Genomic DNA, 26,022 nt, shown 5'->3' with positions numbered 1-26,022 from the left:
AAATATTTGCAAGGTGGAGATTGTAGTGCATGACTCATATTTTATGAGCAGGACAAAGTTGGAGTGGAGTGTAAGGGTCACTTTACGAAGCGGGTTGGGGATGCGGGAGCAAAACCTCCGCGGAATGCGTAATATCGTAAGTTGATTAAGATAAGATAATACACACATAAAGATAATGTATGTGTTAAGATAATATACACATAAGGATAATGTACGTGGGTTAAGATAATGTATGCGGGTTTAAGATAATGTACGTGTATATATCCTGATGTAACTCCATTGTTTAGAGAGAGAGAGAGAAAATCGTTCTGCTCCAGAGGATGTAGGCACACTTGCTGAATCTCATTAAATCACTTATGTTTGTGTGTGTGCATGTGATTTATCTCAATCCTTTTAGAATTCAAGGTGTTATTGCTAATAGTTGTATTTCAAAGTTGTTCAAACCAATAGATCGATCAGAAGCCTAACTAACGAATGTGACAGGGTCATCTTCATCATCAATTGTAACAAGTTCCGAAGTAGAATGATTTTTTGCATCCCAAAAATACATTATGCTTCCAAGTGCAATGCAAGAACAATTGTTGCTTCCCCATAAATTGAGATAATAGTCATCCACAAGTTCTGGAGCATCCAAAGTCTTCTCAGCAGTATGAAAACCAACAAATAAGTTAGCACAAAATTACAAAATAATGTTTTACCAATTACCACCTAAACCAGACAATGATTACAATTCAAACCCACTTGAATTGAAATCCCCACTTAAGAGTGTGTTTGGTTTGATGGTAAGAATAATGATAATTGATTTTGACTAGAGTCAAATTTAATTTTATAAAAATATAGATGTTTGGTTATTGCTAGATAAAATTGATTTTGTCTCAAAACCTTGGTTTGACCAGATGTGATGAAAAGTAGTTTTTGCGTGGAGTTAAAAATTTTACACCAAGTTTTATAGAGATGTTGCTTTCAAGATAAAAGTATTCAAATAAATTACTTCACTCTAAATCAATAGTAATCAAAATCAATTTTGAGAACACTCGTCTTCTGACCTACTAGATAAAATTAGACCTTTGCTTGTAAACTGAGGAATAAAATTAAATAAAATTGATGGAATATTATTAATCAGATCTTAGTAGTGCACCTGAGGAATAACTCTTCGTGGCTTGGCTGGTTTATTTTGGCGGATAAGAGTGGAGATCTGAGGATGCAATAAGTCAACTGGCTTAGATGGTTTGTTCTTGAAAGCAAGAATTCGGAGCCGGTTCATGTTAAATAATTATGCAAGCTGCTTCATGTAAGTGTCTTTAAGATGGGGAACTATCTACTGGATTTTCCTTACCTTTGTTCCTCTCAGTAAACATAAGTAGTGAGCATAATCAAAATCCATTGCTGACCGATTTGGTGGTATGAACCTATCCAACTGATGGTGTTCACACTGACAAAAAAACAAACACAAAAGAAACACTTGTTTGGCAAAAACAAATTCAAAAGGAGAACTAAAGATTTATCATGTTAGATTTGTGTAACCATCGAATTATATAGATTGAAATCATTAAGTACCAAACGATTATGATTAAAATCCTCAATTTACAGTGATAAAAAAACAAGCCAAAAAGAATCAAAAACTTGTTTTTCACAGATTCAGAAAGAGAAATAAAGATATATCACGTGTAGATTTATTTAATCATCCATTTATTGGAACCTCAATTTATTTAACCAGCAAATTATAAAGATTGAACACCAAATCTTTGTCATTAAAAACCTCAATTTTCAATGTAAAAAACAAACACAAAAGAATCAAATACTTGTTTTTCATACATAAATTCATAAAGGGAAATAAAGATTTATCGTGTGTAGATTTATTGGAACCTTGTTCAATTCAACCATCGAATTATACAGAGAAATCACGAAAACCTCAATTTACATTTAAAACCCTAATCGAAAAACTTTTAAGAGAAATCAAGAAAGCTATACACACTCATGGAGAAAAAGATTGCAAAAAAAAAAAGAATCTTACATTTCCTTTGGAACTCTTTTTTTGAAATTGTTGCTGAAAAGGGTAACGTGATCGTGTCTCGATGATTGGGGAAAAACTCAAAGGTCCTGCATCCATTGTTAGGTAAAGAGAAAAAACGAAAAAAAGAAAAGAACAGAAAAGAATATGGAAAGTAGCACAAAAAATGAAAAGAAAAGAAACCACAGAACAAAACCCTGCAAACACCGATTATTAGAGAAAACAAAAATCAAATCGAATTGATTAGTAGCAAAATTGAGAGAGATTAGAGAAAGCCTGCGATGAATGTTTCGAATGGCGCAGAGAGAGAGAGATTTGAATTGTGAGGGGAATTAAATTGAGTGGGAATCATTATATAACAGAGATTAAGATAATTGGGATTGTGTTGTTTGAATGGCGGCAACAATTATTCTTCTTCGTTGACGAAAATAGCCGTTGTAATGTTTATTTACCAAATTATTCTTTCATTGCATTGCCACTTACTGCCTCTTTTACGGACATCAGCGGGATAGAATGGACAAATCATGATAATGCCTTCAGATTGTGAATGCTCGCAAATTTTTGAGTCAAAGAAATCGCCACAGCTCCAAGGAAAATTGGCCTGATGTATCTAAAACTTATTTAATTTTACGTGAGAAACAACTTATTTAATATAAAAAAAAAAAACAAAAACAAATCAGAAGCAAAAAAATAAAAGCAAAATTTAACTTCTAATTTAAATATCCAACAGATATATTATTTTATAATTATAGTTAATTATGCGTAGGTACAGTATCTAACCCGAACGCCGCACTCATAATTTTTATTTTATAAATAATTTATAAACCCAACCTAAGATGCAAGGTTTTTTTTTTTTTTTGTGGGTGAGGTCAATAAATGAAACTCTTGTGGCAAGGACTTAATGGCTTTGGATATAACATTGAACATAGAGAAGAAAAATAAGGTTTTGAGTAAATTATATCGATACTTACTGATATTTTTTTTCATATTATACACAATATCCTTCATTTTCCTTTTCCTACATGAATTTCTTAATTTTTTTAAAAACATTAGACTTATATATATATTATTAACTCCCTTATTGTTTAAAAATATTATATTATATACCCCTTAAAAAAAGGTTGTTGTAATTGTAAACGTTAATGAACAAACATATTATGTGCAATTTGAAAAAAAAAACAAAAATATTATTGTAACTTACTTTAAGATTTTTAATTTTCGCATTATTTTTTAAAACACGTCACTTTTTTATAATTTTTTAATAATACCTTTAATGCTCAACACATTTAAAAGATAAGTTTTTTTTTTAGTCTCTCAAATTTAAAATATTTTTTTAATTAAAACATTGTTGTCCTCAAATTCATGAGATTAGGGTTGTACAGGACTTTGGTTAGGTAACAAACAGTGTTTAGCCACAATTCTACAAGTTGAATTGGATCAAGTTGGTATAATTTTATTGACAAATTTAATATAAACCAACTCGAACATAAATAGGTTCGGTTGAATTGAGTCAATCAATAAAAAAATAATTTATTTTTACCTAAAGCTTTATAAATATATAATGACTAAATGTTCTCCAAAGAGACTAAATTGTAACTATATTTCTAAATATCTTTATTTTACATAAAAATAAAATATTGTATTAACATAAAAAAAATAAAATCATGACATAAATAAAAATAACAACTAAAAAAATGAGTAATTTAATTTAATAGACTATATTATTAAAAGTTACATTATTTTATATTTAATAATCTAATTTATATATATAATCAATTTAATCATATGATACTAGTTTGGTCAAACCACATATTCACAATGTGTTACCTTATCCATACATTGAACAGGTGTAAACAAGTTGGGTTGAATTTCATCTCAATTCTCAAAAAATTCAAACTTAGTTAATTGGATTAGTTTGAGTTTATAAATTATTCATATATATGAATACTCCTAAGTAAAATATTGTTTTTAGTCTCTCAATTTCACTTTAAAGAGTAAAAGGAGTTGAAGTTATATTTTTTTTAGTCTTTTAAATTCATTTTAAAGGAATAAAAATAATATTTTATAAATTCTGAGATATTAAGAATAACAAAATTTTTAATCAAGAGACTAAAACGAAAATGCCTCGAATTTAAAGAATTTATAAAACATATTTAATCCTTCAATTTAATTGAAGTAATATATCAACGGTGCATATTCGGTTGTGCACAAAAGATGCCAAATCTACCCTACCCTTCAATTTAACCTGTCAATGTATATATTGCTAACGAATAGTAATAACAATAACAAAGCCAAAGTGTCTAGAAAGGGACAAATTTTTGTCACAAAAAATATCTTGAAATATCTAATATGCAATAACAAAGGCGATAACATACACCACCTTATCCACTTATAAACCAAATTTTAGCCAAGCCAACATGAACACGAAAATGTTCTCTTCTTCCTCTTCAATGTCTATAGCAAGACCCCATTTGGTATGAATTATGACCATGGCTTTAAGTTCACTTTTTTTCTCCACTCGTTTCATTCCCACACCCTTTGTTACTTCCACTAGAAACATACCTTCTTCTCCACGCACTTGTGCCAGTTGCATTCCCCACAAAAGAGACTTTCCACTCCCTGCAGTGGCTTCAGTCCCTTACCAACCCATCAACTTTGACTACCTGCAAGAGGAATTCAGTGGACATGGAGTCACCTTTGAAGGAGTTGAAGACAGTTGTATTGCCAAGATGGAGCTGAAAAATGGAAGCATTGTGACCATGATGCTGCCAAGTGGATTGATCACCTCATACAAGGCCCCTATGTGGCATGGTGGCAAGTTGGAGTTGCTTCATACCAATGTGTCAGAGGGAGAGTATGGTGATGCCATCATTCAAGGAGGGGTGTCTCTAAACTTCAATTTTCAAACTGATGATGGTGAATTTTCTTGGTCTCCAACTAATTGGGTTCTGCATAAGATTCAAGGCAATGCTAATGAATCTATTCAGGTCTGTTTTTTCATGTGCAATTCAGTAGTGTGTAACAAAGAAACTTCAAATTATATTGAGTTTAATTTTTATACACCGTCAATGTAAAGATAATTAGAAGTAATTTTATGTATGACTTTTTAAGTTATTATTATAAAAATTAATAAATTTATTATATATTGAGAATCTTTAATTAAATGACTATGTAAAATATTTTTATTCGTTTTATTAAATACTTTATTTCTCTTCATTGTTTGTTCCATCTCAGTTGACATGTAAGGAAATAAATTATAAATTCTTTTTGGACATCATGGGAACTTCCCTTTAGAATATCACTGGGAGATAACCCATTAATATTCAGAAATGCCTGAATGAACTAAACAGGAGTTTGTTAATGCTAGATAATCAATCTGCCATACATGCTAATAGATACTTCAGTTCATTTGATCCTATAAGTTCAGTTTTTATAATCCATCCTCACAAACATATATGTTCCTATAGGTACTTATTTGTTCTGTGTACTAGTGACGTGCTGTTCTTGCAATTTTTTTAATACTAATTATTTACTTAGACATCTTGAGGATATCTCATGCAGGTAGAATTAACAAACAGAACATCAGATGACAAGATTGGATTAAAATACATTGTGACTTTGGAAAAAGATGCCTTAAACTCGGAGGTTGAAATCTCGAACAAAAAGTCTTTACCCGTTCAGATGACAGGGTCCATCCTAAGTCATCTCACAGTAAGCTCACCAGAAGCAACTTATGCACTAGGATTAGAAAGATCAAATTACTGTAGCAAGCCCTTGTTTGAATCTGAATTTATGTTGAGTCCTCCAGATGGCCAGGAAGAAGGCTTTGGAAAAATAGTTGAGCAACTTTTTCCTCAATGGGGTACAAAAGATCAGAATAATGGATCAGAAGGTAGCCAGAGTGAAGAAATGGATGAAGAAATAGACAACTACAAGCAGTTAAGTGAGAAACTAAGTCACGTGTACACAGATGTGCCTCGAAATTTTACAGTGATTGACAGGGTATGTAATTGTTATTCTCAACAGGTGGAATAAGTAATAATGATAAGGCATGCACTTACAGATATTTTAATTCAAGCCATTAGATAACACCCTGGTAATTGTTTAGATTGTGCATATACCTTACATAGTTTATCCAAGGATCTTTTTCTGTAGAGATACTTAGTCAAGTCAGAATATATTCTAACATGATGCTGAACATTTGCACTAATAGGGACTATTGAGGATTGTATAATCCAGTAGCTATTGCTTCCTTCTCCATCTATCTACCTTAGTGTACTAGTCCATACATATGTGTCTTCTTGATATTCATTACCTTATCAGTCAAATTGAACATGTTCAATTTTGAAGTTGCTTTTTCTTGGACTCTGATTTTATTGAGTAGGGATTCCTTTACAGATTTCACTTTCAGGATTTCAAAATCAATCACAGCTGCATATCTTCATTAATTTTCTTGCTTAAATTTAGTAACGTATCTCATTAAATGTAAGCACACACAGCTAACACCTTTTGCATCAATGTTACATAGGTAAACATCATTGTAGTTTCTTTTTAATTATTTGCATGATCTCTTCCAAAATATTTGATTTTATCAGGGTAGAAGAAATTCAGTGTCAGTTGGAAGAACTGGATTTGATGAAATGTACCTCTTCAGTCCTGGCTCAAGGGTTGAAATTTACAGCAAGTATTCTTACATATGTGTTGGCCAAGCTGCCATCCTCAAACCAATAATACTAAGTCCTGAAGATGTATGGAGAGGTGGGCAGTATATACACAATCCAAATCTTGATGCGTAAGCTTGCCTTTGCGATTGTCTTAGGCAAATTAATAGAATAGAAAAAGGCACAATGTGTAAAATTTAGGTGTCCTTTTGAAACTTTATTTTTGGTGATTTGGATAAAAGATAAGAGCATAGCAACAGCAAGTTGATGAAAATAAAAAAAGGACAACATTTATATATTATTTTCTGTTAACAGTTTGACAAATGTACCAAATATTCAAGTAGTAAAGACTCAAAAGTTCGAGTGTCGATTTCCACAGAGATTTTATTTTGTGCTTGTGTTGGATAATTTTTAATTTATAAGAGAAAAGATGAGATAAGGTAAAACAAAGATGAGTTTAAAAAAACAAGAACTAAAATATTAGATATTAACAAGAGACAGACGATATAAAAGGAGAATTCAATAAGATGAGAATGTTAAGACCTAACATGCCTTATTTGTCTGTCTAAGATGTATTATTTTTTATTTTTCTTTATCAATTAGGTGAATTTATCCTATCCACATCTATTAGATTACTTGCTTCGATGTCTCACGATGACAAATCTATTTTACCTTTTTATCTTCCAAATATCTTTGCAAAGATTCAATAGATAAAATACATGAAGTTCTAATTTTAGATGCTTGTTTTGATGCATGGGCGTAATAACTCTATATCTAGCAATGGTTTTATTAAGATATCCCTTCCTTTTAGTTCTATCAGAACCCTCTGTCGAGCGACTAATTCCTAAAACTGATATATGTAAAATCTTTCTTGTATTCCTATTAAGATTATCCTCTGTCGAGCCCCTAACCCCCAAAATAATACAAGAATGAATGATGCATGAAATTAAAAGTAAGAAAAGATAATAAGAAAAAAAAAACACATGTTGCATTGATAAATATGAAGTATACAATACATCCCTTGACTTTTTAGGTCTGTCAGGCCCTAAGAGTTGGAAGAGAAGAGATGAAAAAAGGAAATAAAAAATAATGAAAGAGAGGAAAGAATTCCCTAAAGGAAAGTTCTCAGACTTTAGATGTGTATTAGAATGCTCTGAGACCGAGTGTTTCTTTTTTCCTTGGCTTGACTCTCTTTTTATAGTTGTTGGAGTGGATTTTTGAACTTGCGTACTTGAGCTTAACTCGCTCGCTCTCTTTTTTCCTTGGATTGACTCTCTTTTTATATTTGTACTTAGTGCGTCTCTCCCTCGCTTAGCGTGCTTGTTTTCGTGCTTAGCACACTAAACCCATATTGGGTTGGACCTTTTTCAACTTTTTGCTATTTTCTTCAACTTTTACTTTTAATCTCTCCTTTTTATATCTGCAAATCATGAATAAGAAAAATATTAGTTCTTAACAATTAAGCATGCATAAATAACTGTTAAATAATTATTTTTAAGGATATTTTCATTATATTTTTATCAACAAAAACAACTCATATTTAACAATTATCATTTTCCATTATGCCAAATGGCCTAACAATTAGCATTGTACAAATCCTAATGATTAAATCGCTCTATTTTCCTCTCATACAGTCTTCGTCAAGGTTAGTTAAGCATAATCTACTAAAAATAATTATAATGAGAAAGTTAATCATCTAATATGGTAACCAAGAAGCAATTTTTTTTTTTTGAATGCCAACAATGTAAACAAAGATAAAAAACCTCAAAAACACAGATAACTTCAGATATTACATGGAAATTAAAATAAATATAATGATTCTACATATCCTCACTGTCTATATTAAATTTATTGAATGAAATGATCCATTCAATTCCAGGTACAGCATTTGTGCTTCCTCTCTACCAGAAGGTAGAATTCAGCCAAAAGTTCTTACAGACTCTACAAGAAAATAAAAGCGCATTAACAGATCTATTACTTCTACACCAAGCTTCCCAACATTTTAGTTGGAATGAGCTAATACTTTCACAGAACTATTCTATAATTCTCAGGTTGTATACAAGAATGAGCACATTATGTAGGGACAAGAAAATGGCCTTCGTCCTGACTGTTGATCCAGAGTAAAGGAGTAGCTATTGCCAAAAGAGCAAACGAAATGCCACAAACTAATTTATGTGTGGTCTTTTGAAATGGCTTTTCCATGAGAACAGTTTCGGTACCATTTCTACTTTCAGGACCAACCTCAGAAGGCCTCTGCAGATCAGTATTACCAGGAATGTCATCTGTGGATGAGACTGACTCCGGCCCACCTTGAAACTGAATGTCACCATTACCATACAAGCTTCCACTCTCTTTAGAATCATAGTTGACATGATCTGCAATACCATTTTGATCATATTTAGAATAAGATGCCGGACTCCACTTAATATTGCCTGATGATAGACTCTTGATCCTTCTATTTGGTTTCTCAGAGCAATCTGAAATCTCATCATTTAGGTCTTCTTGAAGAGAGTGAATGAGTTTCCTAGGAGTCATAAAGATTTTAATGTTGCCCTGCGTGCATGATCTCTGAGTACAGGAGAGAAAACATAACCGTTAGCTCTTTAGAACTGATGTATGCACTAAAAATAATTTTTCATAAAGTTTGAACTGATGTTTGCGCAGGAAAAGCTAATGCTAAGTAATGAAGCCTTCATGTTTATGCAAATTACACTCTTAAATGGTGAATGAAAAGCTCAAAACATCACGCAAAGTAAATGTTAGGTATAAATTAAATTGAGTATATGAAAAAGTATATCACCATAAAAAGTATATTCTTTCCGATTCCTATTCCTAGTTTTTTTTCTTCTTTTAACAATTTCATTGTTAAGACTATTTCAAGAATTAATGGCTAAAAAGAATCTTCATTATGTAATGTTTTTTCATTAAGCTTATTTTAAAAGCATTGTTAACAGAATGTAAAAGGAGTTAAGGAGTAAAAGAATAAAAATTTGGATTAAAAGCAAAACAGCAAGTATATACAGTAATAATTATACGTAAAGTCGTAAACAACTCACTAGTTGGAAACATAAAGATAAAAATCTAATACTTAAAACATTTAACTAGTGGAAAACTAACAGATTATATAAGTGCTGAAAGGGCCAAAGAAGTGCAGTGCAGTACAAAAGGTAAAGGGGATTAGGAAATGGAATAAAAAGCTCCATAGTCTATAATACAATTGTGAATTGATTATGGAATGTGACATGCAAGTATGCAACCATTTCATGTTAACAAAGCGGGGGAGAGAAGGAACCACTTTAGAAATGGACATGTAAATTTTGAATTTTGAGTGAGTGCTGTAAAGCTGTCCCAATAGCATTTGCAATTTCATTCCCAGAATTTTTTAATAAAATATGACTAATATCTGGTCTGATACACTTACTAGGGGACTTGTGCTGGCACTTCTAGATGCTCCGTGCCAAGGACTTTTGTGCATGAAACCAGCAAACTCCCCTGTTAAATCTCCCCCTCCATTAGAAAACTCATGATCCATAGTGTAGTGACTGTGGTCCAACGAGGCATTTCTGTGCCCTGATTTTGAGAACAAACCATCCTTGAGAGACACATCAACCCCTCCATTTTCATGACTCCAAAGCTTCCTATTCACACTCCTCTCGTAGAAGTTATGCGAAGGCCGACTTGTTGAAATGGGAGACTCAATAGGCGATGCATATCCATTGAAGAAGTCCAAGGTCTGTGACTCTGGAGAAATAGATGAGAGAGAACGATCTCCATCACCAGAAAAACTTTCACCTTCCATATAGTCTTTTCTACTGAAATTCGAACCTGTCATAGAAGCAGGACTCTTCACACCTCTTGATTTTTTATCAGTGACAATTATCTTAGCAGTTTGCAAAGCCTCAAATGCAGCTCCTTTGACATATGCCATTTTGTCTGATTGACACAGCTCCATCACCTCAATTATCTGTTCAACTTCTGAAAATAAGCTCCTTGGATCTAAACATTTCATCAAGAAGTTCACCATTTGAATGGCTACAAACCGCTTCTGAGAATTCCCCTCCAAAGGCTCACTGCCAGCATTTAGTATTCTCAGTGCAGATTGTATGAACAATCTAGCGTAGGCTTCAACAATCAAAGCATTGCGCTTCGCCAGGGTCATAACCAGACCCATGTGTGAATTGGTTTGTGCGGACTTTCCCTCTAATGCCACAGCAACATTCCGGCACACCCTATTAACCATCTCATCTGAAGCAAAACGCCAGTTATCAGAATCCACAAGGGCCTTCAAGCAAAGGGCCGCACCACATGTCAAACTCTCTTGAGAACTCAAGAGAGAGTCTGAAAGAGGCTTACAAAGAGAGTGAATTATTTGCCTCTTCTTCTCTTCAGGGGTTGTGGGGTCAATTCCATACCTTGCTATGGCTGGAACCACTTTTGAGCAAGCCTGCTGAAGAGGAAAAGACCCTGCACTTGAAGCTAAGGTCTGAACTATGGATTGCATAATGCTGTCTATCATGGGAACAATCTTGACTCCATGAACACGAGCAAGAACCTCATACAGTGAAATTGTGAACTCTCCAGACAAAGAACCAGTTTCCTTGGTCTCAGAAACTTGTGCAAGAAAGATGGGTATTGTCTTCATGTCCAAATCTTTCACATATGACTTCAATGCTCTCATTGCGGATTTGCGGCTATCCCCATCTTTGTCAAGATTTTGGATCTCTCTCTGTAGCATTGGACTCAGACCCCTTCCCATTGTAGAGCTAAAACCAAAAAACACCACCATAAGCAACAAATAATAATAACAAAGACAAATAGAAAAAAAAAAACAATGAGTAAACACATAAAAAGATTGATCTCACTTTAGGTATTCCCCCATTTACTTCTTCAACAAATTGAGTCAAAGTTCATAGTGTTTTCAGGCAAAAATGAATAAATGAATAATCTTTCCAACTGGGACGGTTGAAAATTCAAAATTGAATTATAAAGGCCAACTATTTGAATTAAAGCTTCATATCACAAAATGATTAATCTTGCAAATGGTTCAGTATAAAAATTTACAATAGAATGGAAAACCCCACTAACTGCAAACCAATTACTCCCTCTCTGATCTTAAATCTTTACCAATCAAACCAAAAAAAAAAAATCTTTATCTTTTGGGGCTTTCACAATAACAGTAGATAAGAACAAAAACTCATTTTTATTATAGAAAACAAAAAGAAAGCAAAAGAATTGAGCTTCCAGCAGCTAATTGTAAATCAAACAGTATAGAACAAAAAAAAACTAGAATTCAATTAAAAAAAAACACCTGTATCGTGCAATTGTGTGTAGCACTTGGCAGCAAGGAAGAGCAAGAGAGAGAGAGAAGCAATGTCTGAATGAGTGCGTTTAGGGGCTTCAATTCAGAATTTCAAATTTTGGGCTTGTTTTTAGGGATTGTGTAGTGACAGTTGTTTCTTAATTTCTTTAATTTTTTCCATTTCTGGCTTAACGTTGTTGTTGGAAGGTTTCATTTTGAATTGCTTTCGTTTTCAAATCTCTTTCATCCAAATTCCACCGCTATCCCTCCCTTCCTGAGTCCCACCACAAATTTCACAACTTAAAAGCCTTTCTTAGACGAAAATACCCTCCTATATTTTTTTTTTCCATATACATGTTTTACAATTTTCTTTTATCTCATTTTCATCCCATTTTTTATCTCTCTTTTTCTTCTCCTTATCTATTTGTTTCCGGCACATAAATCCACCTCAAAAATAGGATAAACATTGAGTATTATCTCAAAAAGATCTGATTAGGAAATTAATAAATAAATACTTTTTATTGAAAATCAAACAACAATAATATATATATATATATATATATATATATATATATATATATTAGTATTTGTTTCTATTTAGAATTTAAGAGTGATGTTGAAAAAGTTGACTAATTAATTACATGTTCGGTGAACACTGAACAACAGTAAACACGTTTGTTTTTTTAAAAAATAATTGCATCTTTTATGTTTCTTAAAATTTTATTAAAAAAATATTGATTTAAAATATGTTAAAATAACATATTAAAATTAATCATACCAATTTACGATAATCTCTTTTCATAAACTTGAATAGTCACTCAAGTTTTTTTGGGGCAAAACTATGCCAAAATAACATTTTTAAAAAAAATATTCCTAGACAAATTATTTTGAAATAATAAAAATTTATTTAAGTAAATGTATTTTTTTATTCATAAGAATCGAAACTTAAGTATAAGAGTATTTTGAACAACTCAATTAAGCTGATTGAATTAATATAAACTACCTTAATTATGTTTGTAGTCCATGTCCCATAAAAAAATGTTTATAGGCCATGTATAATATACATGTTTTTATACTTTTAGTCCTTTTAATTTTTTTCTAATTTGGGTCCTCGAAAATTTTTATTTTATGATTTTAGTCCATGTCACTATTTATTAATGATGTGTTTGCAATCTATTGAAGACCTAAGGACTAAAATAGATATATTCTAATATAAGAGGAACCAATATGAAAGGTTTGCAATTTTATATTTTATTTAAGGACTAAAATTATTTTATAGGAACTAAAAGCATAAAATGTATATTATAAAAACTAAAATCATAAAAAGAAAATTATAAAGACTAAAAACATATATTGGAGGAACTCAAAACATATTTAAACTATCTAAATTTTATAAAATTGAAAAGAAATCAAATTCTTTTGCCATCCCTTTCGATGCAATATTCTTGACAAGCATGTTTTGTTCTTAAAAAAAGTGCAAGCATCCATTTTAAATTTAATGAAACGTAAAATCGAATTTGTTACTTATTTTGTTAAGGGAAATAATTAAAAAATAAAAATATTTATTCATATAAAATTATCGTAAATATATATTATTAATAGAGTTTAATTGTTGAATATGTTACTAAATTTTACACTATCAGTTCATGATATGTCTGACTTTTAAGATAGTTAGAATATGATTTTTTTTTTTTAAAAAAAATATGTGACATTTTGTGATTAGTTGAAAAAAAAAAGTACATACTAATTAAATTGTTATTATTAATAAATATTGTTGTTTTTAACTAGGATACAAAAATAATAAGGTAATAAATATATCGAGAGTTTATCTTGAGATTTCATGAGCCTATGGTGAAAAATTAATTCAGCCCCATTTATATTTAAGTATTTGAAAATATAAATATATATTAGTATATAAAAAATAGATATATAGATTCATTAAAAATTATATATTTTCTTACATTAAATGAATAACACAACTTTAATAAATCTCAAAATGATATATCACATTTTTTATTCAATTTGCTCTTATTCACCTAACTAAATTCTCTTTACACTAAAGCATAATATCCAACTTGAGATTCAATGTCAATATCGATTATTATTCAAAAACGGTATTTTAATCACTAATTCCTTAGGTGAAAAGATAGAAGTTCATTCGTTAAATGTCAATCCCTTGTATATTTGATAAAGGAACTTGCTTTAAGTGTAATAACCAAAGATAACTAATAACCTTCATTTTATTCCTAGCTATGAGAGTTAATGGGTGTTCTACCACAAATCAAGATAAAGAGAGTATTTTTCAATCACAATCTCATCATAAAATCATAACAAGCATTAAGAGTAAAGGCAAAACACTAACATTGAAGAATAAGATACATATATAAACATCTTTCAAACAAAATACATGAGAGTATAAAGTTTAGTTACAATCTAACCCCAAGCAATGACAAAATGTAGCTATTCATTCCCATGGGTAACACCAAAATGTATGATGGAAGGAAGAAAATGGAAGAAAAGAGCAAGGAAAGCCTTTTTCCTCCCAAAGGAGTGAATTTTACAAGCTAAAAACGTGTTACCCTCAAATGAGCACAAAATCTATTTATACAATCCCTATAAATATGAACTTTAGTAAAGATATGCTTAAGCAAAAAATTTCAAGCTTAAGCCAAATAGCTTTTGACTTAAGTTGATTTGTCCTCTACGGCTCCTTTGCATCTTCTCTAAAAAAGAACTTCAATTCAAGCCCACATTTCCTAGCTTGAGTACACTTTGCTACAAATTTTCACTTCAAGCTTTCAAAAATTTTGTTCCAAGTCACTTCAAATTCCTATAAAATAATTCATCCATAAGCACATGCAACCTAGCAAAATGATAAGTTAAAGAAAAAAACTACAAATTCACAAATTAACATAAAAGACATAAACAAAGTCCTAAATAAGATAAAAGATGAAATAATTGTCTAAATTAATATCTCTCAATTAAGTATTTTTGATAACTATCAACTCTTCATGTCCTTATCCTAACAGAAGACATGATAAATTCATATTTAAAAATGTAGATTTATATTTTTTTAAACCCATCTGTTGAGTTCACATGATAAGTTCACAAATTTGGATAAAACTATGAGGAACTCATCACATTCTTTACAATTTTAATTTACTTATATAATTATAATTTGATTTTATTTTATATTTTGTCTCTCAGAGAAAATATTTCAGTTCAGTCGTTATTGTCTATCATCAATAAAATATCATTTCATATTAAATATTTCATATTTTTGTTCTTTATTAATATACTAACACTTAGTTTTTTCATTTATAATTTGAGTTTTTGTTTGTTTCTTATTTTGTTAAATAAATAAATATTTTAAGTATATTATCATAGATCAATTACATGTTGATATGTTAAAATGGACTAGAAATTCATTTAGAATGAACTTATAAAGGTAATACATAAAATAAAAAAAGAAACTAACAACCAACATAATAATACTTCTTAATCACATGTCACATCTTAATTTGAAGAAAAGAAGACATAACATACAACAATAATTTTAATTTAGTTATAAAAAACAACCTACATAATATAAAAAAAAAATGTTAGAGAACTATAATCTTTTTAAAAATTTTAGGCCCCTTTTAGTTGTAGATCTTGTGTCGTCGCACCTTCAGACAAGTGTTAGTCGTTATTCATAAGTTAGTTTTATGTTGAATATTTGCAAGGAAATAATGCCGTACCTCCAATTTATGATTTTTTTTATAGGAATTGTACATATTTTTATGTTTAGTATGATTTTATAGAGTAGATACTCTCATTCTGTGAATTAATGTTGAATCCGACTCAGTTTTAGGCCAAATAAGAGAAGATTCAAGTAGCTGATGACTCGCTTAGCGAGGAAAATCCGCTCAGCGAGTGGCATCCGCTCAGCGGGTTGGGAAACCCTAGAAGAGGATAAGTCAGAGATGTGCTCGCCCAACGCGCAGCCAGCCCGCCCAACGAGGATGGTGTCTTTTCTCACACTCAGCGCGCCCAATCTCACTAAGCCAAAATTCACTTACTCTAGCTTAGCGAGCCAATCTCTCTAAGCGAGCCTTTGGAAGCTGAAAGGTTAAAGAGTCTTTAAAACACTGAAGTTGGCAGAAATAAGCATAGAGTTTAGAGAGAGCGCATATTTTGAAGAACAAAAGACAGAAAGAGAGCAGCACAGAGAGCTTAGGTTAGAAGGAGTGAATCCTCAACCATCTTTTGTCATTTTCTTTCACTCAAAACTATTCCTTCCTTGTATTGTGAGATTGCATTACTTGTAATGGAAAGCTAAACTTCTTTGTCGGGGAGTTATGCTGAAAACCTTGATGTAACATTCTTTCACTATCTATTTAATGTTATTTTTACGTGTTCATTGCTTCTATTTATGCTTATTTTACATGCTTGTGGCTTGATCACCCATTTGTATGTATAGTTATGATTTTTATCATTGGAAAATGCTTTAAAGCCTTAGAACTTGGTAGAGCAAACTAGAAATCTGTATGCTAGGAATGGAGTGTAATGATCTAGTCCATATTATGTTGTAGGCTTAATGCAACTCTCTTAGACTAAGTTTGTTGAGGGATCAAGGACGAAGTTTAAAGAGAGTTAGGCTCATTTACTAGAGAGATCTTGGTTTGAGTAGTTTCTCAGCATAAGAACACTAGGATAACGTTAAATAGAGAAAAATACATATTAAACATCAAGAGAAATTCAGTTGAACGACCCAACATTTTTTTACTTGATAGTTTTCACCTTCATAATTTTAAATATTTAGTTTATGTTCAAATAAATTTTAGTACAGAATCCAACTTGATATTTACCTTGCTTTTAATCCATACAAATGTTTGCACACTAAATATACAAATGTCTGAGTGAAACAAATTCCTTGAAGATACGATACTCGGTCTTACCGTTTTATACTACTTGAGTGAATCGATACACTTGCCGACCTTCGAACAACAGGGCCTAGGACCACCCCTGAATATATATTAGTAACTGTTTGCAGTGATAAAATATTAGTAATTGTTTAAAATTGTTTTAAAATAGTAAATATTAAATATTTTATGTGTTTTTATATAATAAATATATAGTTAAGGGGCTCTAGGTTGGTTGAGCAGGTTGACACTGTCTTCAATCTTCACAGATAAACAAATAAAAATATATAGGATATCAATACTACAAAATGATGTAGAAAATAATGAGGATGTCACACATAAGATACATGTAGGATAACTAAAATGGAGATAGACATAAAAAATTATTTGTGATTGAAAAACAACTACTAGACTCTAAATAAGGCAAGTTTTATCATACTATTTTTATGTCTGATTATATTGTATAAAAAACTTGACTCAAGTCCCACAAGAACGTAAATTCATTCTCGCTCTTAATATGAAGATATTATTAATAGATAAGTGCAAATAAATAAATAAAAAAATGAACTAGACACATGACATGAGTCTTCCCAATGCATACTCTAAAATCACTAAAAAAAGAATTTAAATTAATTTAAAAGGAAAATTAAATATATTATATTAATCAGATTTTTTTATTTAATCATAAACTATTATATATATAACAGTATGGGAAGGAATTTTAATTTCTTCCTTTTTAATGAGAATTTGAAATTATTTCAAATTAGTATATTAAAATACTTTATTAAAATGATAATATTTTAATTACTTTCAAAATACCCCATCCAAACATATTAGATTATTGGAAGGTAATTTAATATCTCTGTTGAAATACTTTACCTTACCTGATTAAATTTTTCCATCCAAACACAATTAAGGCAAGTTTTATCATACTATTTTTATGTCTGGTTATATTGTATAAAAAACTAGACTCAAGTCCCACAAAAACGTAAATTCATTCTAGCTCTTAATATGAAGATATTATTAATAGATAAGTGCAAATAAATAAATAAAAAAATGAACTAGACACATGACATGAGTCTTCCCAATGCATACTCTAAAATCACTAAAAAAAGAATTTAAATTAATTTAAAAGGAAAATTAAATATATTATATTAATCAGATTTTTTTATTTAATCATAAACTATTATATATATAATAAAATTATTAATTTTTATAATAATTATTTTAAAAAGTATATATAAATATTTTTTAGTTAAGGAAATTAAATTCATATTTTCACACCCATGGTACAAATGTAATTGTAGAAATGCTAATGACATACTCTCAACTCATTTTTTGAATATTCTTTGTTATTACTTGAAAATTATTAGAAATTATATAATTTTGTGACTCTTGCTTCTTTATTAATAAATTTCACTCATAAATTTATAATTTTTAGAAGTTTTTAATCAATGAAAGATAGCATATTACAAATAGTGTTTAGTACATGTGTTACACTACTAATTATAACACTACTCCTATAGTTATAGTGATATTTAGTAAGAAAGAATAAAATAAATTGAAAGAATAAAAAAAAAGTGATGTTAGTAAGAGGGTAATATGGTCAATTGGACAACTTATGTCATGGCCTGAGTCTTTTTATTTAAAGCCTCGCAAGCATCCCGTGAGGTCGTGACTCCTCAGGAGTTTCCCGCCTTTGAAAGTCTCAGTTGAGGATTTGAAATAATATATTAACTAGAAAGAATTCGTAATTTGGGAAAATAAGAGTGTGTTTGGTTTGCTTTTTCATTTTCTGTTTTTATTTTCTGAAAACTATTTTTATTTTAAAAATATTAAAATTCTGAAAACATGTTTGGTTTGACTTCTTGTTTTCTGTTTTCATGAAATAAAAATACTGAAAATTTATGATATATTGACTTCGTGTCTTTTTTTATTTTTAAATTTGCTTAAAATTACATTCATTATCACCACAATTTCATTTTTACCCGAAATGAGGTTTCTGTTCTCAACTGAAAACACCGAAAACGAGAATGTATTGTTTTCATTTTCTGGTTGTTTTCTATTTTTATTTTCACTAAAAATATTTTCAGAAATCCAATCAAACACATTTTCATTATTATTTTCTGTTTTCAATAAAAATGAAAATAAAAAACAACCAAACCAAACACCCCTAAAATACCTACTACCTATCACCACTCCGTTAGATTCTTATATACATTGGCATCTAGTATATTATGGCCATTCCAAAATGGTTTGAATTTTTGCAGAATAAATTCAATAACCTGATAAAATGTGAAAGTTGATTAAGTTTTTCTTAATGAGGGTATATTTTTAATTAATTTATATGATTAATCAAGTTTTTGCTCTCTTAATTTTTTTATATTATAATTTGCACGAGTTTCTCTTGTATTTGCAAGCATTTCTTGTTTTTTTTAATGACTCATGCAGCTTGGATTCAAAATCTAATAAGAAATTTAATGTGGAACACAAAACAAAGATTGATCATGAAAAGATACAAAACAAAAACAAAAAATTGCACAAGAAATAGAATAGAATTTGACCCAAGAAATTAACAAGTTTAACATAAAGAAAAAGATGGTTGATATTAGAAATATTTTTTTTATAGGATTTAAATAAAGAAAACTCAAACTTAAACACATATAAGAACACCATAAAATTTTAATTGCCACAATATGCGTTGATAAAATTATATTTAATTCTTTACCTTATAACTAAAAAGAAAACTCTCACAACTTATGAAAATACTTCTCATTCAAATTCAATTTGATTTTTCTAAATTGAAAAGTTTTTTTCCCCAATGGGACATGACATAAAAAACAAGTAATAGATAAAGTTCTTAATAATAGCAAATCTATGATAGTATCCTCGTCTTGATAAAGTAAATAAATACCAAAAATAAATTAGAACAAATACTAATAAAAATTAATAATTAATATATTAAAATCAATCTCAAATCCTCGTTATATTTACGAAGAATAATTTGAAATCCCACAAAATAAAATAAACAATTCCGCTCTTATTTTCTTTCTTCATTTGCTACACTATATTTTAGGTCTTCATGTCTTTGGACTTTATAATTCAAAATGTTATTATGATTCATATCATTCTTCGTCCTCTTTTTCTTGAATTGGAGTTATCCTCAATTCTTCAAGATCTACATCTCTCTCTCTTCATCATGAATTCCACTTTTGTTTTGTTGAATTCAGGACTACTTAAAATTCAACAAGAAACTGTATTGGATCATGCTCTTCCCAAATAAAATTCACAAAGTTTTACAAATAAGTAGCAAAAAGGAAATTGTTTTGACAAAACTATACAGTAAAATATGTAATTAAGCTTATAATTTATAATTTATTATTAAAAATTTAACTATTGTGAGAACTTTTGAAAGGACAGAATTGATATAACAGAAAATAATAATAGTTGTAGTATCAATTTTTCTTTCAAAAAAGTTCTTGGAGCAGTAAATTGGGCAAAAAAAAAAAAAAAACAACAAAACAGGGTTTCCAATTCAGTTGTGTTATTGTCAATTCCAACTGTTTCATGAACAAAACTGAAACAACATTCGTGACAACTACCCTCTATGCTTATTTCTTCCCTTTCTCTTCGTCCCTTCTTCTTCCTATGTCCCAAGGCCTATTCTTTTCCACACCAATGCAAATTCCCACTTCAAAATTTTCCCAAACCCATTTTCAATGATCACAGGGCAATGCTAAATTCGAAGTTACTTGGTTATACTCACAGTTCTTGTGCTGAAAAGTTTGATTTTTTTTTTCTTTTTCTCTGTACAGTTACTGTGTGAAAATTTGAGTTTTGCGGCTTTCAGTAATACTGCATTGAGCTATGCCTACAGCAATGACGAAGGGGAAGCAAATGGAATTGATTTCTTGCACCTCATGGAAGGGCGTGGGGTTTGTTTGAATTCCCAGACCTAATTTTGGCTTCTAGAAGGTTGTTTGAGTTCTGGGTCGTTTTCTGATGGTTGGAAGCTTCATGGGAAGATTCTGAAGATGGGTTTTTGTGCAGAAGTGGTTTTGTGTGAGCGTCTTATGGACTTGTACAGGCATTTTGTGACTTGGATGGTGCAGTCAAGGTGTTTGATGAAATGCCTGTAAGACCGTTGTCTTGTTGGAACAAGATTTTGCATAGATTTGTTGCCAGGAAGATGGTGGGTCGTGTTCTGGGTTTGTTTGGGTGAATGGTGCGGGAAAAGGTGAAACCTGATGAGAGAACTTATGCTGGGGTTTTGAGGGGTTGTGGTGGTGGTGATGTTCCTTTCCACTGTGTGGAGCATATACAAGCAAGGACTATAACTCATGGTTATGAGAATAGTTTGTTGGTATGCAATCCTCTGATTGATTCATATTTTAAAAATGGGTTTTTGAATTCAGCTAAGAAGGTTTTTGACAGTTTACAGAAGAGGGATAGTGTTTCTTGGGTAGCTATGCTATCCAGTTTACCACAAAGTGGATGTGAAGAAGAGGTGGTTCTTCTGTTTTGTCAGATGCACACATTGGGAGTCTATCCTACCCCTTACATTTTTTCGAGTGTTCTAAGTGCCTGTACAAAAGTAGAGTTTTTTAAGCTTGGAGAGCAGCTCCATGGCTTTGTTCTGAAGCAGGGGTTCTCTTCAGAAACCTATGTTTGCAATGCCCTTGTGACATTATATTCAGGTTCGGGAACTTTATATACGCTGAGCAGGTTTTTAATGCGATGTCACAGAGGGATGAAGTTTCATATAATTTGCTCATCTCAGGTTTAGCTCAACAAGGATATAGTGACAGAGCTTTAGAGTTGTTTAAGAAAATGTGTCTTGATTGCCTAAAGCATGACTGTGTTACAGTTGCAAGTCTTTTGAGTGCCTGTTCATCAGTTGGGGCTCTTCTGGTGCAATTCCACTTGTATGCTATAAAGGCTGGGATGTCTTCAGATATTATCTTGGAAGGTGCACTGCTTGATCTTTATGTAAAATGCTTGGATATAAAAACCGCCCATGAATTTTTCCTTTCAACTGAAACTGAAAATGTGGTGTTGTGGAATGTGATGCTTGTAGCTTATGGCCTGTTAGACAATCTAAATGAATCATTTAAAATATTTACTCAGATGCAGATGGAAGGCATTGTACCAAATCAATTCACCTATCCAAGTATTTTGAGAACTTGCTCTTCTTTGAGGGTTCTTGATCTAGGAGAACAAATTCACTCTGAAGTCCTAAAAACTGGCTTTCAGTTCAATGTGTATGTCTCTAGTGTGCTTATTGACATGTATGCTAAACTTGGAAAATTGGATAATGCCTTAAAAATCTTTAGAAGACTAAAAGAAACAGATGTTGTTTCTTGGACAGCCATGATTGCTGGGTACCCTCAGCATGAAAAGTTTGCTGAAACTCTTAACCTCTTTAAAGAAATGCAAGATCAAGGGATACAATCTGATAATATAGGATTTGCAAGTGCAATTAGTGCATGTGCAGGTATCCAAACACTTAACCAAGGACAGCAAATTCATGCTCAGGCATGTGTCTCTGGCTATTCAGATGATCTTTCAGTTGGTAATGCACTCGTTAGTCTTTATGCTAGGTGTGGGAAAGTACGAGCAGCATACTTTGCTTTTGATAAAATATTTTCTAAAGATAATATATCACGGAACTCATTGATATCTGGTTTTGCACAAAGTGGACATTGTGAGGAAGCACTGAGTCTATTTTCTCAAATGAATAAAGCTGGACTAGAAATCAATTCATTCACTTTTGGTCCTGCAGTTAGTGCTGCTGCCAATGTTGCTAATGTTAAACTAGGGAAGCAGATTCATGCTATGATTATAAAAACTGGCCATGATTCAGAAACTGAAGTTTCTAATGTTTTGATCACATTATATGCAAAATGTGGTACCATTGATGATGCTGAGAGACAGTTTTTTAAAATGCCCAAGAAAAATGAGATTTCTTGGAATGCCATGCTTACTGGTTATTCTCAACATGGCCATGAATTTAAAGCATTAAGCGTTTTTGAGGATATGAAGCAGCTTGATGTATTGCCAAATCATGTCACCTTCGTGGAAGTTTTATCGGCCTGTAGCCATGTGGGTTTGGTTGATGAGGGAATTAGCTATTTTCAATCAACGAGTGAAATTCATGGTTTGGTGCCAAAACCTGAACATTATGCATGTGCTGTGGATATTCTCTGGCGGTCTGGTCTCTTAAGCTGCACAAGGAGATTTGTTGAGGAGATGTCAATTGAACCAGGTGCAATGGTCTGGAGGACCCTTTTAAGTGCTTGTATTGTTCATAAGAATATTGATATTGGAGAGTTTGCTGCAAGTCATCTTCTGGAACTGGACCCAAAGATTCAGTAACCTATGTTCTGCTTTCAAATATGTATGCAGTAACTGGGAAATGGGGTTGTAGGGATCAGACAAGGCAAATGATGAAAGATAGAGGTGTTAAAAAAGAGCCTGGTCTTAGCTGGATAGAGGTTAATAACTCAGTTCATGCATTTTTTGGTGGTGATCAGAAACACCCTCATGTAGATAAAATATATGAATATCTCGAAGATTTGAATGAACTGGCAGCTGAAAATGGTTACATACCGCAGACCAATAGCCTTTTGAATGATGTAGAATGACGTCAGAAGGGTCCAGCACAAATTATTCACAGTGAGAAACTAGCAATTGCTTTTGGATTACTTAGTTTGTCTAGCTCAACTCCTATCCATGTTTTTAAAAGCCTTCGTGTTTGTGGGGATTGCCATAACTGGATTAAGTATGTCTCTAAGATTTCAGATCGAGTAATTGTAGTGAGAGACTCATATCGCTTTCATCATTTTAAGAGTGGTATTTGTTCATGTAAAGATTACTGGTAAGATGGCCGAAGAAGGTTCACTAAAATGAAAGAATCCCCCAAGATTTGCAGGATGGACCAGGATTTATGACGAGTGTTGCAGAATATTTTTCATTGGTCAGTTTGCCTATGCCATTGGTAAGAACTCTAACATGAAATAAATGGAAAGATTTTAGGACAAGAAAGTCTTGATGCTTATGTTCTTCAACTTTTGTATACATAGTATGTTGTGTTCTCTTCTATACCTTTACTTCATCTGAATCAGTTTTCGAGTACTTTAGTTGGCTCCCTTGTATTAAAAATCAACGTTATGTTAGTTATTTTTTCAGTAAGTATTATGAAGCCATGTTTTTCTATTCTTCTTTTCAGGTGAACAATAATATCTGAAGCATTTCATGACCTTTATCTGCGTGTATTCCTTTTGATCCAAATATCATGCTTGAGCTTTTGGTGACATTTGGTTTGAGCCACAATGGTGATTTGGATATCTCTTCCACGGATATAAATACTCAAAATTGAAGATCTTATAAATAGGCTTGGAGGTATTTCCGTTGATCCTTCTAGGAGATCGTACACAAATCATCTTTTATCAACGTTGATTTATTTATTTTTTTGTACAAGAACAGTCACAGTAAAAAAGGGAACACCTGAAGAATGGCGTCAGGATTTATCAAGATCCTCTTCAGAACCATGAATTAATCCTCGGTAGCAGTTGCACATGCCCCGATGTCATGTCATACACATTAATTATCCTACGGAGATCCACATAATTTTTAGGTCATTCTAAAAAGTCATTGTAATTGTATGTTAAGTTGTATGTTAAAATTGCCAGATATTATAATAGCTTGGACTTAGTTTTGCAGCTGCTTGCTGGCTCATCTGCATAAGGGCTAGTATTTGTTGGCCCTATGAAATGATGTATATGATTGATATGACAATCTTGGATTTTATCTTCACCTACTGTGGGCATGCTTATGCTGTGAATTGGTGAAACCTTATTTTGAGGAGAAAAATAACTTGTCATCCAATAAACAGATTACCCTATCGTGTTTGCGATGGTGTTACTCCTATATACTTCATGAATACATTCTATCTCTTATGTTCCCAAATTTTAAAACAGTATTATAGCCCATCTTAAGTTTATTATTGGCCAACTATATTTATGTACACTTTAGATGTTTATTCTCATACGCGAGAGTGTTGTTATTGGACTACCCACATCTATCCACACTGAAGATATGAAATTTTGAGGATGTATGATGTGTTGAAGTCCACATTAATTGGAGCTATAATCAATGTAGTCTTTATACAACTTAAAACTTAGTCAATTCTTACATTTTAAGTTAATTTTGTGGAATTGAGTTAGATTTTAAGTAAACATTTTAAGAATTTTAAATTTTTAATAATATTAATATCAAATTCTTTACTTTTCACCTTCATTTTTAATGAGGAAAAGTTGATCCTAGAAGTACAAAAGAGAGATGTAGTAATGTGATTTACCTAGCTCTATATTCAACACACCAATTTTTTTTTAATGAATAAAAAGTGGTATAACATGGAGTTACCCTCAATAAATATTGTTGAGTAGGGCTAATGACATATTAAAACAACTAGTAGACACCACTCAGTAGATTATTGCATAAATCTAAACTGCAAACAATTTTACTCGGTTGCAACTAGTCATAAACTAGTTGTTTCACTATGTCAGGAAATCTCCGTAAGAAAGGTTGCCCACCAAAAGAGATTTTAGTTATTTCGGGAGGAATCAAACTTGCATCCCTGACAATGAGTTGGTGTACATGTCACAAAGCTGTGTATGAATTATTCATGCAAGTGCTGACCAAACACCAACACATCATGCATATCACGTCCATTGCAATATGGGAAAAGCAACGCTAAAACTGTAATTTCAGCACGAAAAAACTTGAAATGGGGCCCTCGAGTCGGTAGAATTTCTGAAATGTAGTCATACTTGAGAATCTTGGTGTAAGAATTTTTTTTCTTTTTGTAACAGTGAACTAGAATCATACTACGTTGGTACTAAACTGAACATATGCAATGTTTTATATATCACTCAACTATTTATCGATTCCTGTTGAGGATATGTTGGCACTTGGTATGTATGAATTTTATTTGTAAATGTAAATTTCGAGTACCTTTTATATACGCAGGGAAATTTAAAAATCTCAAGTTTGAATAGAATTAAAAATCATCAAAATATGCTTGAAATGTTTAAGAATATGGATATCTTGAATTTTCAAACATCCTACGTTTCTCTTGCTTTGGCA

The 26,022-nt window shown here is 31.4% G+C and overlaps 3 protein-coding genes and 1 pseudogene across 3 annotated transcripts; 2 read left to right on the top strand and 2 right to left on the bottom strand.

Moving 5' to 3' along the window:
* Positions 1–323: 323 nt before the first annotated feature.
* On the bottom strand, positions 324–2,508 carry LOC114390325 (cell division cycle 20.1, cofactor of APC complex-like). The gene is made up of 4 exons (XM_028351028.1): positions 2,015–2,508; positions 1,337–1,432; positions 1,139–1,195; positions 324–637 (listed from the first exon to the last, which is right to left on the bottom strand). The coding sequence occupies exons 1-4, from the start codon at positions 2,108–2,110 to the stop codon at positions 464–466; spliced, it is 423 nt and encodes a 140-aa protein (XP_028206829.1). The 5' UTR covers positions 2,111–2,508; the 3' UTR covers positions 324–463.
* Positions 2,509–4,403: 1,895 nt separating this feature from the next.
* LOC114390785 (protein NDH-DEPENDENT CYCLIC ELECTRON FLOW 5-like) lies at positions 4,404–7,052 on the top strand. Its single transcript, XM_028351667.1, has 3 exons — positions 4,404–4,998; positions 5,573–6,013; positions 6,607–7,052. Exons 1-3 carry the CDS (start codon positions 4,495–4,497, stop codon positions 6,805–6,807), a joined length of 1,146 nt encoding a protein of 381 aa, XP_028207468.1. The 5' UTR covers positions 4,404–4,494; the 3' UTR covers positions 6,808–7,052.
* Positions 7,053–8,461: 1,409 nt separating this feature from the next.
* On the bottom strand, positions 8,462–12,218 carry LOC114390784 (protein SINE1-like). Its single transcript, XM_028351666.1, has 3 exons — positions 11,981–12,218; positions 10,094–11,435; positions 8,462–9,240 (listed from the first exon to the last, which is right to left on the bottom strand). Exons 2-3 carry the CDS (start codon positions 11,426–11,428, stop codon positions 8,746–8,748), a joined length of 1,830 nt encoding a protein of 609 aa, XP_028207467.1. The 5' UTR covers positions 11,429–11,435; positions 11,981–12,218; the 3' UTR covers positions 8,462–8,745.
* Positions 12,219–20,397: 8,179 nt separating this feature from the next.
* On the top strand, positions 20,398–24,804 carry LOC114389689 (annotated as a pseudogene).
* Positions 24,805–26,022: the final 1,218 nt, after the last annotated feature.

Source organism: Glycine soja, chromosome 16 (genome assembly GCF_004193775.1).
Source record: "Glycine soja cultivar W05 chromosome 16, ASM419377v2, whole genome shotgun sequence".
NCBI lineage: Eukaryota > Viridiplantae > Streptophyta > Magnoliopsida > Fabales > Fabaceae > Glycine > Glycine soja.
This window is presented reverse-complemented; position numbering and strand designations above follow the sequence as displayed.